This window comes from Saccopteryx bilineata, chromosome 2, assembly GCF_036850765.1.
Source record: "Saccopteryx bilineata isolate mSacBil1 chromosome 2, mSacBil1_pri_phased_curated, whole genome shotgun sequence".
NCBI lineage: Eukaryota > Metazoa > Chordata > Mammalia > Chiroptera > Emballonuridae > Saccopteryx > Saccopteryx bilineata.
This window is the reverse complement of record NC_089491.1, coordinates 107,128,653-107,144,425: the sequence shown is the minus strand read 5'-3', so window position 1 is coordinate 107,144,425 and position 15,773 is coordinate 107,128,653. Positions and strand designations below refer to the sequence as shown.

At 34.6% G+C, this 15,773-nt stretch overlaps 1 protein-coding gene across 14 annotated transcripts in view; it reads right to left on the bottom strand.

Moving 5' to 3' along the window:
• The window catches only part of PPFIA2 (PTPRF interacting protein alpha 2), a 516,618-nt gene that overhangs the window by 11,851 nt on the left and 488,994 nt on the right, over positions 1–15,773 (bottom strand). For 9 of the 14 annotated variants that reach the window (XM_066257567.1, XM_066257574.1, XM_066257566.1 and 6 more), the window contains 4 exons: positions 8,860–8,922; positions 7,286–7,315; positions 5,342–5,535; positions 937–1,034 (listed from right to left, as the gene is read on the bottom strand). In XM_066257567.1, the coding sequence (XP_066113664.1) occupies positions 937–1,034; positions 5,342–5,535; positions 7,286–7,315; positions 8,860–8,922 (385 nt within the window). The remainder of the gene's footprint in view (positions 1–936; positions 1,035–5,341; positions 5,536–7,285; positions 7,316–8,859; positions 8,923–15,773) is intronic. The other 5 variants (XM_066257570.1, XM_066257571.1, XM_066257578.1 and 2 more) reach the window with 1 other exon arrangement.

Here is a 15,773-nt window from a genome sequence, read left to right as displayed (position 1 = left end):
TCTTTTCTATAAACCTGCTTCCCAGCAAAATTTATGCCGCAGCTGTATAGTTTTGTAGAGATTTCTTAAACCTAAACAATAAGTGACTAAAGATCAGTGTTGACTGCTTCTTAGCAACAAATGAAATGTTAGTACATTCTTGATATTCACATGGTCTGCTCACTTTAGAAAGCTATTTATTAAGGTGAAGGTTAACTAATTATCACTTCAGATAATTACAAAGATCCCCTAGTCACCGACAAGAGTTATTCCTATAAATGTCATTAGATGAGTTATGGGAAATAGGCGTTATGATCTCAGTCATAGACACCATATGTAGTTATCTGTGTTTAATCTTAGTAAATTATGGAAGTTTTTTCTCAGAGCTACACTTTAACTAGCTACTGCCAAATACTAATACAATATTTAATGTAGGACCAGATGGGTAATTTCTCTTCTTCATATTTATCTATATATGAAGCATTCCATGTGATGAACCAGGCATAATAAAATCTAATTGGAAAAATATACTTCAAAAGAAAACTAGAAAGTGATATTCTTCACATTCAAATGATAAGAGCCAAAGATGAACTACTAGCAAGAAATGATATCCTATGTCTCTCTAAATCATAATGAGAATGTTCTATTAAAAGTTTGACAACAATTTCTACACAGAGGAATCTTTAGAACAAACAGAACATATAATTAGTAGGTTCAGAGAAATAAATGTTCAATTTTAAAGATCAAGAATATGCCCAAAATAAGATATTTACCTTGCAAAGTGATAATATTTTGTTTTAACCAGAAGTCATGAAAAAGAAATAATGATGACACTATTCTAGCCAAATATTTTCATTTCTTAATGATAATTCTAATAAATTCAGCAATTTAAGCTTATAAAAGTGGAAACTAAAAATCTCAGAAGAATGGCATTTGATAGGAAAGAAAGACTACTACCTTTTATTTCATGTTGGCTTGCTTCTCGCCTTCTTTCCAGCTCTTTTCTGTCATAATTCAACCTTTTTAAGCACATAATTCCATACTGTAAACTTGTTCTGTTATTTTTTGAAAAAGAAAAATATATTAAATTGACTCAGCAGGTGAAGAGTGTTCTTTGATTAAGCATAGGCAACACTATGCACTACTTCTTAGGACAACAGGTTAATAAGTTACATTTGCAATTAAATCATTGAGTATTGAAGGAAAATAAAATTATAGTCTTCTAATTAAGCACACAGTGTTTCTAAAGAGTAAGACAAATATTTTCAGAATGATAAAATTATATGTGTCAAAATAATCATGGATTATATTGTTCATCCGTTATGTCTTTGTCTTTCATTAGGCAATTTTGACATTATCTACAAACAAGTGAACATTTTATTCTTTTGAAAATAATTTACCGGATCGCTACTATGAAGACAGGAAGGAATGCATAAGAAATTGGTACTCTTTTTTTAAAGCTGATATGAAAACATGAATAAGTTAAGTAGTAACCTAGAGAACCAAATACCAAGATGAAGAGCCACCAACTCTAAGTGATTCAGAATTATGTATGTGAAAGGAATCAATTAGCAGACATTGAAACTCTGGACAGAATATTAGGGAAGAGCAGAAAATTGGCTGATTCTTAAAGGATCAGGTGCAAAGAAAGGGTTATTAATAAAAATAGAGCATCATGAACACGGGATTGCAGACGAAAATTAAATGTGTGGTGATATTGAGAAACACTGTCTGGGGTTGAAATCCACACTAGGAAGTCTGGAGGAATAAAATTACATATAGAAAATGGAGTTATATTAAGGAAAGCTTTGCATTCAGTCTAAGTGTGGAATACATCCAGGTGATAGAAGATTATTAGGCAATTTTTACAAAAGAAAGACAGTACCAATTTCTGTTCAGGGAAGAATAATCTGGTAGAAAAATAGTACATGGGGAAAATAGGTAAACTAAGGGACAAGGAAGTCAATTAAGGTGTCAATGCTGACAAATGATGGTCATAATAAGGACAGTTACCAGGAGCATGAAAGAAAATCCAGAAACCAGAGATGTTCAGAAAGAAGAAAGAAAAAGATTTGGTGAGATTATATATAAAGGATATGGAAGAGTGTAATAAGAAAAAGAGAATTTTTAGGCTTCAAGAATAAAAAGCGGCCCTGGCTGGTTGGCTCAGCGGTAGAGCGTCGGCCTGGCATGCAGGGGCCCCGGGTTCGATTCCCGGCCAGGGCACATAGGAGAAGCGCCCATTTGCTTCTCCACACCGCCCCCCTCCTTCCTCTCTGTCTCTCTCTTCCCTTCCCGCAGCCAAGGCTCCACTGGAACAAAGATGGCCCAGGCGCTGGTGATGGCTCCTTGGCCTCTGCCCCAGAAGTTAGAGTGGCTCTTGTCATCCCAGAGCAACGCCCCAGAGGGGCAGAGCATCGCCCCCTGGTGGGCAGAGCGTGGCCCCTGGTGGGCGTGCCGGGTGGATCCCAGTTGGGCACATGCGGGAGTCTGTCTGACTGTCTCTCCCCGTTTCCAGCTTCAGAAAAATACAAAAAAAATAAAAAATTAAAAAAAAAAAAGCATTGATTATTAGTGATTTCTTAGGTGTTTAGAAATACACACAAATTTTGATATACACACTGGCCAGGCTACTCCTAAGTGTTAGATGCAATTCTGAGCCCTGCTCTTTAATAAAGACAATGTTGATGCTCAAACATTTCAGAATTAAAGAAAAATAAATAAAAATCTGCATTAAGTGGGTTTTACAGGATGAATTATGTTCTTCCAAATTCATGTTTAAATCCTAACGCCCAATGCTTCAGCATTTGAAGATAAATCCCTAAAAGAAGTAGTTAAGTCAAAATAAGGCTATCAAGGTAAGGTTTAATCTAGTCTGACTGGTGTCCTCTCAGGAAGAAAGAACCCAGACGCACAGAAACTCCGGAGGCACCCGCACAGGGGAAAGACAATACGACAATGCAGCAAGAATGTGGCCATCAGCAGTGCAAGAGGAAACCATTCCTGCTGGTACCTGGATCTTGGATTTTATAATTCCATGACTGTGAGAAAATAAATATTTGTTGTTTAAGCCACCCAGTATTTTGTTATGGCAGCCCTAGCAAACTAATTCAGAAGGATACCAGATAAGGTTGATAGAATGAACAGCACAGACATGAGGCAGCTTGTGGTTAAATCAATGGCTCTTGGCAGATTTCTGTCAAGTATTTATATGGAGCATAAAACCGTGCTATAAAGAGGATATATATCATCACAACAATGTCTGTGAGATTTCTATCCATGGCTGTGGAGACAATGAGATACAGGATTTAGTGGATCCTACCTGCTTTAAGTCAGAGCTGAGCACAGCGTAAAGATGAAGACTATGCATTTCCCAGAACGAGCAAGGACCCTGCCATTTGGGGAAGTTTTATTTTTAAAAAGTAAATTTGATTATTTCAATAATCGTTTCTACTATAATAATAAAGTGATTAAAAGTAGATTGAGTGAAGAAAAGTGTGTCATTAAAAATTCTAGTAGTATTCGAAAGTCTAACGCAACCACACAAAACTTGAGGGTCTAATGCTCACAGATAGGGGGAGTCATTACCAAACAGTGTGAATGCTACAGGGCAATCGAAACTTACACTAAGCTTCTATTGAAGATATATCACTCACCTTAGTATCGACACCTATGTGAACTAGAAATGCACATCTTCAACCATTACATAATTATATTAAAATATAAAAAAACTTATCTGAAGTCTTCCCATATCCAAGCTAAATGTCTTTAATATCTTCAATCTTTCTAACAGACTTTTACCACTTTTCCAATAACAACTTAGTGTGCATAAATACAACTTATTATTGTCATCTCATCATACGGCAGAACTGCTATTATGCCTGCCAATAAACACAATCTAAATATGCCTTGAGAAAGCATTAACTCAAACCGAGATATTTATGTCAACTATAAATCACATATCTTTTTTCACTTAAACTCTTTTTAAATCAGGGATTTCCCATTCAGCATTTTAATGTTTTTATTAAATCGTTATATTTATCTCTACTACATTTAACCCAACAATGTTAATATATGTATTACGATTCAAAATATCTGCATAAGTTTGATAAAAGAACCTCAATTATTATCTTTTTATCCTAACTTTGTCATCATCCTGTCTGATTTTTAAACCATTTTCATTTCAGTCCCTAATTTAATGTTGGACAGGATGTGATCAAATACAGTTTCCCCAGCCAAAATCACCTAGATTAATGTTTAATAAGTTGCCATTATAATCAATTATATATAAAACAATCACAAGACAACTGAAAAATTTTTACATAACCTACAAAGATATCAGGCTACAGAATAACATTTATGACATGATATTATAGAAAGCCTTTTTTCACAGCCTAGTTGGTAAATGTCTTGAAAAAGAAGTTGCATTTTATTCATTTGTGTTGTCACAGCTGTTTCACAACCCACTGGGTTTTTTTCCCTAAAAATTAATGTACAAATAAACAAAGGCACAAAAATTTTTATACAAAAAGAAAAACACAAAGTGTTCTTCAGAGCAAGATTCCTTCTCAGATTGTTTTTCTAGTATGATATAACCTCAAGTTATGTAGTATATAGCCACATACATTTAGATTTGAGACTGACTTAATTTTATTCTTAATAAATAATTTTCTGGCCCTGGCTGGTTGGCTCAGTGGTACAGCATTGGACTGGCTTGTGGACATCCTGGGTTTAATTTCTGGTCGGGCACACAGGAGAAGAGTCTATCTGTTTCTCCACCTCTCTGCCTTACTCTTTTCTCTCCCTCTCTTCTCCTCTCCTGCAGCTATGGCTCAAATGGAGACTGTTGGCCTTAGGCACTGAGAATGGCTATCCATGGCCTTCACCTCAGACACTAAAAAATGGCTCGGGTTGCAACAGAGAAATGTCCTCAGATGGGTAGCATCACCCCCTAGTGGGCTTGCCAGGTGGATCCCAGTCAGGGTGCATGTGGAAATCTGTCTCTGCCTCCCCTACTCCCACTAAATTAAAATAATAATAATAATTATTATTATTTCCTAATAGAAAAACATATGAAAATACAAATGTATAAATATAAGGATTTCCTAAAGATACAGCAAAAAGATTTATGTTGTATGAGAATTTTATGAATATATAATTTTATAAGCTTTAGGCACAAATATGCACAGAGCTTTACATTATATAGGCTCTGTAATTTTCTGCATGAAACTATTTCACCACGTGGATATTCACCAATGTCTCAAATAGCAAATATTTTTTATTTCTTAAACATCTTTTTCTGATTTAGTTGTATGTACATTATTTTTTGCTTTACTTTAATGATTCTTTGGAAGAAACCTACCGATGAAAACTATCCACCATTTTTAAATGGACACGGAGATCCTTTTTTGTTAGGTGATCTAACATTCTTGCATCTACCAAGCATTCCATAAAATAACTTCTGTATTGAGGTAACCCCAGGCTGGGAAGCCATTCATTTCCAATCCACTCGTGGTTCATATCTCCATATGCCAGGGTCTGTAGAAAAACCGGACACTAGAATTGTTTTATAGCAGTCAAGTTTCTTAGCCAATAAAATGAGATAGTAATTGGGGGATATTGCCTGTTATTAAAACTGATATTTAATTACTATGATATATGGAAATAAAGCAGAAATAATATTTAGCTTCTAAGATTTTATTTAGTTTGGTACAAAATGAAACTGTATATATGTATCAAGGTACTTATCTATAGAAAATAATGCTCATTTTGGATTCTCAAAACAATTATATTTTATATAAATATGCATTTTTAATAAAAACTAGAATTAATGAATAATGCAAATGTTGAATTTAAGGATTATTTATGTAAATAGGTCTATTTAATTTATTTTATTTTTATCTCTTAGCTAATATTCCACCATCTCCTTCTCTTCAACGGTATGACATTGTTATCATGCAATAGCAAATCTTGATGTAAAAATAGAAACCTCAGCCAATGAATGAAGAAAGGAGCCACAGGCTAGAGACAGAATGCTGCAGCTTTATGTGAGCGACTATCATCACCTAGTGAAACATGCAGCCATATTTCATAAAGACTATTGAAAAGAATCAGTTTTCTTTAGAAATCAATCGATATAGACTCTATACTTAAAGAAACAGGGCATGATCAAAAACTAAGAAAGATAATAAACATAATCCTTTAAACAATATGAACTGATCTTACCAAATGTTGTTTATAACACCCAAAATGAGTAGAATCAACTGTTACGTCTAAACCAATACTTAAAAAAAAGTGTATTACACTCTATTGATTGTATAGTGTGTTCTTATCAAATAAAAATTGTAATTATAACATATATTTTTAATGAAAACCTAGGTGTTTCCCTTTTTGTGTGTGTTCTTTAAAATTAAAAAAAAATCTTACTAAATCAAAACCTAATGGAATGCTAATTTACTGAATGCTTAATTATCGGTCTTAGTAATAACTACTGAAATTGTCCTTATAGTCAGAGGTTTGAATCACATTATAATACACATTACAGTCATGTGTTGCTTAACAACAGGAATATGTTCTGAGAAATGTGTCCTAAAGTGATTCTGATATTGTGTGAACATCACAGTATTTACTTACACAGTCCTAGATGGTTTAGCCTACGATACCCTAAGCATGTCTGTCATTGGCTGAAACGTCATTATGTGGTACATGACTGTAATTCTTTCAGTTATATAACATGTGGAAATGCTAGAAAATGCAAAACTTCCTTACAAACATACATGTTTGCTCAAAGTATATGTGTTTGTCTTTTATTGCCATCTCAGTAAATGGGAGTGACTTCTGACTTGCAGGTAGCAATACTGACAGCCCTTTCAACCCAACCCTCACACACGTTCCATTATATTTTAAGATGTGTGATAACAAATATATTTTTAATTCTCCCCCCACATACACACACATTATATCCAACTTGAATGATTCCTGATTAAAAATATTCAGGTGTGACTTCAGAGAAATTTATGTTACAGTTGATTCTTCTGTAGAAGAAAAGAAAATTCCCTTTAAAAAGAGACCAGGTATGAAATGATAATCACCTTCTTTGAAAAATATGGTGATTTTAAAAGATATATATATATAATTAAACATAATAAATTCAAATTTATTTCTTTATGGAATGTGTATAATAATATTCATATTAGCCTAATCTTAAGCTAAGGGAAGATTTATAATATTGTGACATACAACAGTTTCTTACTTTATATCCTCATACTGTATGAACGATATTGTTTTAAGCGTTTGAATTTCCTACCTGGGCCCAGCTTCCTTCCTCAGTTTCTTTCTGTGTTAGCAGCAGGGAATGATTAATAAAGCAGATAAGGATTAGTTAATTTCAAATGAATATAGTGAAATTCTCTAGCAGAAGCAAATTGTTATTGAAAGTGTTAATTATGAAATAGGAAGCTAAATGCACAGATTTTTATTCAGATTCACACTAATCAATGTGGTAGTTCAAAGGCAGCCACATAGTTTCTAATTAGTTCTAATTAAACACCCATACATATAACACATGGGAATTTCATGCTACATTTGATCTGGTGATTCTAAACTTTTTTTAATACTTAAAAGTGTGTAATTTTCCAAATGCAATTATTTATAATATAAATTTCTGAGCATATACATAAAAACAAATAATACACAAATGTGTATATATACATATATTATAAAACACACATTGTATATGTATAGTCTACTACAACCCCACATTTTATAGTACACAATATTGTACATGAGATCTATTGTTACACACAGAGACACACATACACATATATATAAAGAAATCTTATATAAAAAGTAAATTAGTGAAGTGGAAAAGTAGCCTCATTCCTCTGCGGAAGTTTTATTGTAATCAAATAGATTTCAACAATAGCAAAAACAAGAATGACTAAAAATAGACAAAAAAACTAACACAACAAGCTAAAACAGAAATGTAATTAGTACACAACCTTGGCATTTTAATCCATCATAATCTAGAAAATCAATTTTTCAAATAGGGACAAAAAGAAAGAACATTGCCTTAAAAACAAACAAACTAAAAACAAAATGCATGCCATGCTTAACGTTGCTACTTTAAATTAAAAAGACTATATGTAATATTATATTTTTAAAAGTGGACAATTACAATGAGTCACCAAGAGTTTTTTTAAACCTGTTCTTTGAATATCAAATGAACAGGACATTGGGGTGGGGGTGTCAAGCACTGTATCTGCAAAGGGAAAATACACGAAATAAAATGATTCCATTAAAAATGATTATTCAGTTTTCTCTAAATCTATGTACTCTGGTTGACCAATGTCACCCATTAAATTTAGTTAAAGAAAGAAAGAAAGAAAGAAAGAAAGAAAGAAAGAAAGAAGAAAGAAAGAAAGAAAGAAAGAAGGAAGGAAGGAAGGAAGGAAGGAAGGAAGGAAGGAAGGAAGGAAGGAAGGAAGGAAGTTAGTTTTAAAAAAAGATTATTCAATCTAAACTTTTCTATTACAAGTTTAATTGGGTTTGGTAATATGTATCACCTGTGACTGTGCCCAATACAAAGTGATTTTTGTTACTGATGTTGCAAAGTGGGTACCTAAGCTGTTATTGTTGTTATTATTGCATATTACAGATGCTTATGATATTAACTACATTATCACAATCTAGCGTTACTTCATTTAAAAATATCCAAGAGCAGTACACTGAAATCGTAACAAAAACTTTTAGTTAACCATTGTGTAACACTACATCAACATTCCCCCCATTACTGTAAGCTATTGAAACAAAAGAGCTTTATCATCCAAATAGCAGCCAAATAACTTCTCTTAATTTTCTAACAGAGCCCTAAAGACTAACCGTTTTCGCTGGAGCTGCAAGATTTTCCATTTCTTCGTGGGTCACCCAAACATTTCCGGAAGGCTGCGAGGAGGCGCGGAGCAGCAGGGTCCAGGGAGAGAGGCAGCGGGAAAGAAGAAAGGCAGCACCATGGTAAGTGAACAGCCCACAGACACACGACAAGGTCCTGCCTCAGTCTACAGCATGCACCAGAGACCACTGCAGGCTCGTTCATAGCTCCCTTTTCTTCTACTTAAAAAGATTAAATAGAAGGAGGCATCCTGTGAAGTTCAAGTGAGATAGATTTAAAGTGATACTTCTGTGTTTATTAATTAGAAAAAAAGGCTTAATCAAAATTTTCATTTCAAAGGTAGGTGGCTATTGGATCCACGGAGAATAGATTAAAGTTGAACTGTAGAAGAGTGTAGTTCATTCACAGAGTTTTGATTCTTCAATGTCCTTGCAAAGAGAAAATTGGTTGTCAATTCAAACAGGAAAGCACTGTCATATCCTGCCAGGGAACCAATGCCAACGTTTCCCAAATGTGCTCTTCCTCGAGGCTAGCATATTCCAGGACACAAATCAGCAAATATGTCGTTTTCCTCTATTCTTATTGAAGAAAGGGTGTGAAATCCTATTCTTCGAATTCAATAAAATGTATTTTCAGCCACACTAAATACTGTCAGAAATTACAAAACCTAAGTTTCCTAATTTTTCAGCAGTGTCTTATATCATTAGAGAGAGGAAAATGGTGTATAAGAAAACTTCCCCTCTGGTGGGCACTGTTCTACAATGTCACATCATTTACTTTCTAAATAAAACAATCCATGATATTTGTTCTATACATTGAATAATGTACAATTTTTAAACCAAAGTCCACTTAGCAAGACAGAGGATCAGGCATTTTGTTGATGATAACAGCCACTGGGAACCGCTTTTCATTAAAGTCTACCATTTTGCTGGGAAATCCTTATGAACGTTGCAAAGTTGTCCATGTACATTAATCCTATAGTTACAATGAAATTTACTTCCTACCTATTACTCGTTACTTGCTCTGAAACATGTCTACTTTTAAAGAACTGGAAGTAGCAAAATTGATACCCCAACATAATTTACCAACATAATTCCCTCTAGCTTTTGCTACCATTCACATAAGTACCATGTTTGAATTTCCTTCTATTATAAATAATGCAATTTAATATAATATAAAAAATAACAACATATAAATTAAAATGGCAAATATAATCTTCATTATATGTGGCTTAAGTGTCTGTTTGTCGCCGATAGCTTATTGGTTGCTTGCGTAACTGTTCTAGTCAATGGGGTGAAGTTGCCATGGCTGAACGCAAATTGAGCGGGTCAGGGTGAAGATGAACATTTGTTTGCATTGGCAATCATCTGCTTTTGAAACAATTTAAGGCTGAACGCAAATTGAGCGTGTCAGAGGGAAGATGAACATTTGTTTGCATTGGCAATCATCTGTTTTACATAAAAACTACGTCTTAACGTAATTTCTTTTAAGAATGCCTCCTAGAAAATACAGCACTGAAGAGGAGAGAAAAGGAGCTAAAGTTGCACAAAAACGGCTTTCTCGACAAAAAGAAACCACTGAGCAGAGAAAGACAAGGCTTGCTTCAGTCGCAGAGCAAATGCGTCTTTCTTGGCAAAATGAGACTGATGAGCATAGAGAAACAAGGCTTGCCTCAGATGTAAGACAAAAAAGCCTGTCTTGACAAAATGAGTCCCTTGAACAAAAGCAGGAGATAAATGTGAAAAAAACGACAGAGTAATGCTGACCAAAACGCAAAAAGGATTAAAACATATTTAAATCACCTTTATTTATTGAGCTAGCAGTGGCTCTTAAGAAATGTACCACCAGTGGTTTCCTTCATTGCACTCTACTTTAAGCAATTAAGCAAGTAGAAGGGGGAAACCCCATGGGGCACTGAGCAAAGGGGCGTCCTCGCCGCCTGCCCTGGGTAATTCAGTTTGAATTAGCAGACACCTTTGCACAAATCATTTTAATTACAATTTATAATATCTAGTACAGCAGTCATTTTGTATGACCACCGGGCTTTCTAGTTTGATATAAGAGAAATTTCTTATATAAGAGAATTATTCATATACACAATTGAGTAACAAAAGGGAGCTGAGTAGTAAATAGTCATAATTATAAGTAAATCATCTGGGCATAAATGTCCCCCGAAATAGGTATCATATGAATGTATAGAATTCTCATTCTCCTACAGTTTGGAAAATAGAGTATACCTGATTTTTTCTATCAGATAAAAGTGCATACACCTGTAAAATATACTTAGAATATGAGAGCCATCCATGTCATTAAAAGCCCCTCCCCTTTAATCCCAGTTTCTGGGAATGATTTCCATTATATTTAAATATGTGAAAGTGGCATATGAATATATGAATCATTAAGTCATTTGGAAGAAATTGCTTTTATTAAATTCAGGAGAAGTATTATGCTAAAAAGAACCTTACACTCATCTGTCACATTCCCTTTCTGAATTTTGCCAGAGTGCCTATACTATTTTCAGTGATTGTTAACTGAAGAAAATTAATTTAGGCCAATCTGGATTTACAATGATTTCTGTAGCCTTCATTTCAATTGTGAATTCAAATAATAAAGACCTATCTCTCTCCTTGTGTAAGAAACTTGACCCTCACCATCTCATTCTGGAATGCAATTGTGGATAATCTCTTTCACAGGTTATCTTAAAGTCTCCATTTGCCAGTCTGTTACCATAGTCTGGGATGGCCAAGGTACGGGAAGCTGTGGTTTGAATTTGTATCTTTATATGCGGAATGAGTATACATCCAGGGCAATTTACTAAAGTGTGGTGGGCAAACTTTCTGAAATTATGTTAGTCTTTTTGGAATTATGCCAGTAAAACTTTAATCTGTAGCTTTACTGGCGAGGAGCACTGCCTGTCTCTAGAATCTTGTAAAGTTACTCAGAAAATGGCTTCTACACAGCTGACTTAATTAGCCATTGGTTGAAATTTTAACAAGTTTCTTTCATAAGCAAGCCCATACATAGTAAGTTTTTCAGAATTCTCTTTTCACCACAAATTAGAGGGATGGAACTTTCATCTAGGTAGTTTCTAAAGGGATGATTTAGAGCAGGGGTCCCCAAACTTTTTACACAGGGGGCCAGTTCGCTGTCCCTCAGAATGTTGGAGGGCCAGACTATAAAAAAAACTATGAACAAATTCCTATGCATACTGCACATCTTATTTTAAAGTAAAAAAAACAAAATGGGAACAAATACAATATTTAAAATAAAGAACAAGTAAATTAAAATCAACAAACTGACCAGTACTTCAATGGGAACTATGCTCCTCTCACTGACCACCAATGAAAGAGGTGCCCCTTCTGGAAGTGCGGCGGGGCCGGATAAATGGCCTCAGGGGGCTGCATGTGGCCTGCAGGCCGTAGTTTGGGTATCCCTGATTTAGAGCATAAGAGTTTCAGCAATGAGCCTATTGCTGCATGGAGAATAGCTAGAGTGGGGGGCTTTGAGCAACCAAAGCAGGTAAGGAAACTGGTGCCCAGGGCTGAGGAAAAAGAGAGTGCAAAAAGGAGGCTGGAAAAGCATAAAGGACAAGCATCACATAATTTGGTTATGGTTCTCTGAGAGCCACTGAAAATCATCTACTCCTGCCCTAGGCAGTCCACGTGGCAACCTCCAACAGCTCAGCTGGAGAACCAAACCAGTAGTCATTCATTTTTTGTGACCAATACTGTCAGAGTCTAACGGGTGATTTATAAAATTTCAACTACCTGGTAATTCAGTAAATTATAATGAAGAAGCTTTAGTTCTGCCAGATCCATTTCTCAGTAACTCCTGTAGATTTCTTAAACCTCCCTAAATTTTAGAGTCTACTTTGGTTAAGAGGCTAAAACCACATACAGCCTCCAAGAAAAATGCTGAAGAGTTTACATTATGATATAATAAATTCTGACGAATAAGATGAAGCAGGTGATGTGCCAGCTGGACTAAATTTAAAGAAGCCTCACATTCAAGGTCTGACAAGTGCAGGGTGGGTGCCTGAGAGGAAGAGCCCCTGTAAATTTCGTGCTTGAGGTGCCCCCCTTGCCTCATCTTAGTCCCAATGGAGGAGAATATTTAAATAACATTACCAAATGAGAGCCAGGGGAAAAATCCCTACAGGATGTGAAGGATTAAAGCAATCACCTAATTAAATCATTCAGGAGAAAGTTAGGACATAAAAATAAATATGAACATGAGCTTAAGAAATAACTTATGAAAATTAATTAAATTAACTAGGAAAAAAAATAATTCTGTTGCTGTCAGAAAAATAAGTGAAGCAGCCAGATCTCAAAAAATTCCTAAACCTTACCTCGTTGGAATTAACTTCTGTTACTACCTATGTCATTTTGAAGTACTTTTAAATTAATGATTGAATTACATTGTACATTGACTTGAAATTTACTTTCCTCATTCAAAATGGCCCAGATCCACATTTTTCGCTTTTCTAAATTCATGTTTCTCATTATAAGAAATGTTCCCATTACAAGAAGGCTAGTATTTATATAATTATACCTCACCTTATTTACACTAAAGATTGAGGTTAATGAGCTTATAATGAAAGGAGGAAGCAAAGCAGATTGGATAAATGTAACAGAGAAGGAAAACGGGTACAGTATAAAAAGCAGGAGACATACTTGTCAGATCATAGATTCTGGGCAAAACCATATAACGGTGTGACCTAGGACCAGTCACTCTCTCTATACATCAGGCTTCCCATCTATAAAACATATATAATAAAAGTACCTATCTCATAAAGTTGTTGTGAGGTATTATTACATATAAAGCACTTAGACAAGGGACTTAATATGTACTCTACTAATGTCAGCTATTACTATAATACCCATAAAAATGTTGTTAAGCAATCTCCACCTAAGCAAATCTTTAGTTTAGTAAATGGTCTCTGCTTCCCCTGTACACTGCACTGACTGATGCCTATCTTATTCCTTATATATCTGCTCGAATTCACTGAATTGTACATTTACCAAAGGTCATTTGTATTTTTTCTGAAACCTACTTATTTCCATTGCACTTTTTAAAATTAGGTCATTTGAATAAATATTTCATAAAGCAAAAAATAAATAAAGAAAATTTGGCTCATGTGTAAACACTTCACTTGAATTATTTGGAAAGGTTAGATACAGGCAAATCTTAAACCATACTATTAAGGGGATACAACTTTGTTAAAATCTGGGGAGAAATTGTAAATGTCCAGAAGGATTTTGCACTCAAATAGCTTTCTGAGTATCATGAAGTTACTACTTTAAAAAGAAATATTCAAACTAGTGAAATTGAAGATGTTTTATGGATGAGGTTATCAAAGAATGATAATGTGGAACTCCAGGCAGTAGAAACATATTTAAAGAAAGTCTTAGGTGTTTCATTTAAATTTGCAAGTTCCTAAATATTTACATATTTTTATTTTACATAAAATATTTAAGGAATGTAACTTTGTCTTTATAAAATTCCTTTTCAACCAAATATTTCAACTAACTGACATCTCCATCCCTATTCTATTAGGTAAGGGGTTTTCTATGGTAACACCAGTTCAGGAAGAAGAAAGCTGGAAGATTGGGAAAGAAATAATAAATGTAAAGGTGAGATTTTCCTTTTCATCTGGACCAAAAAAAAAAAAAAAAAAAAATGGAGCCTGATTGGGAAGAAATTCTGCTCATTTTTTTTTAAGAGTCTAAATTCCTTGTCGTTTTCTCTTAAGAACTTGAATGGACAAGATACACCTGGCTGAGGAACCAAAACCCAAACCTAAGTCTAAAAAAACTGTATATGATCTGAAATAATTGCAGTTTTCTGGAAGACATGAAAAAATTTTTTTTAAATGTTTTCATATTCTTTTGATGCAGTGGATTCACTGCTAGAAGTTTACATGTAATTTCTTTTTGCAAAGCAATTCATACTTGAAATATACTAGAAATAAGTAATTAAAAAGAACTAAACTTTATTTCATGTAATTTGAACCAATATTTGGCAAAGGGGCGCATATCTTTTGTGAATAAAGAGCATATATTAGTAAAAAGTTGAAAACTTCTATAATCCTACAGAAAAAATAGAAAATATTATAAATAGGTACTCATTTAAATTCTAAGTCAATAATCATACGCAACAATTTTAACCTCTCTAGTTATTTTGAAAATGCAAATTTAAACAATGTGATAATGTTAACAAAGGGAGGGGAAAGGGCTACACAATGCAATTTGGCAATTAAGGTTTAAAAGTAATAAGAATATAAATGCTCTGTATTCAAATATTGTTGTGGCAATAACCACAGTTTATGCAATAACATAACATAACTCCATGTATATCCACTATGGTACTGTAAACACAATGAAAATTGTTAAATAAGCAAAATGTACACTGTCAGATTTTGGGTTAAAGAAATTATGGTATTTTGTCAAAGAAGGTATGTAGCAATTAAAAGTAATACTAGAATTACCTATTTATTAAACTGAGGGAAATATTTATGCTATGCTACACTACTAAGTTTTAAGAATACAAAAAGAATTCGTCTTTATAAAAATATAAAGAAAATAGGCTAGAAAAGTCTCTCTCAAAAAGTTAACAGTGGGCCCTGGCCGGTTGGCTCAGCGGTAGAGCGTCGGCCTGGCGTGTGGGGGACCCGGGTTCGATTCCCGGCCAGGGCACACAGGAGAAGCGCCCATTTGCTTCTCCACCCCCACCCCCTCCTTCCTCTCTGTCTCTCTCTTCCCCTCCCGCAGCCAAGGCTCCATTGGAGCAAAGATGGCCTGGGCGCTGGGGATGGCTCTGTGGCCTCTGCCCCAGGCACTAGAGTGGCTCTGGTCACGGCAGAGCATCGCCCCCTGGTTGGCAGAGCATTGCCCCTGGTGGGCGT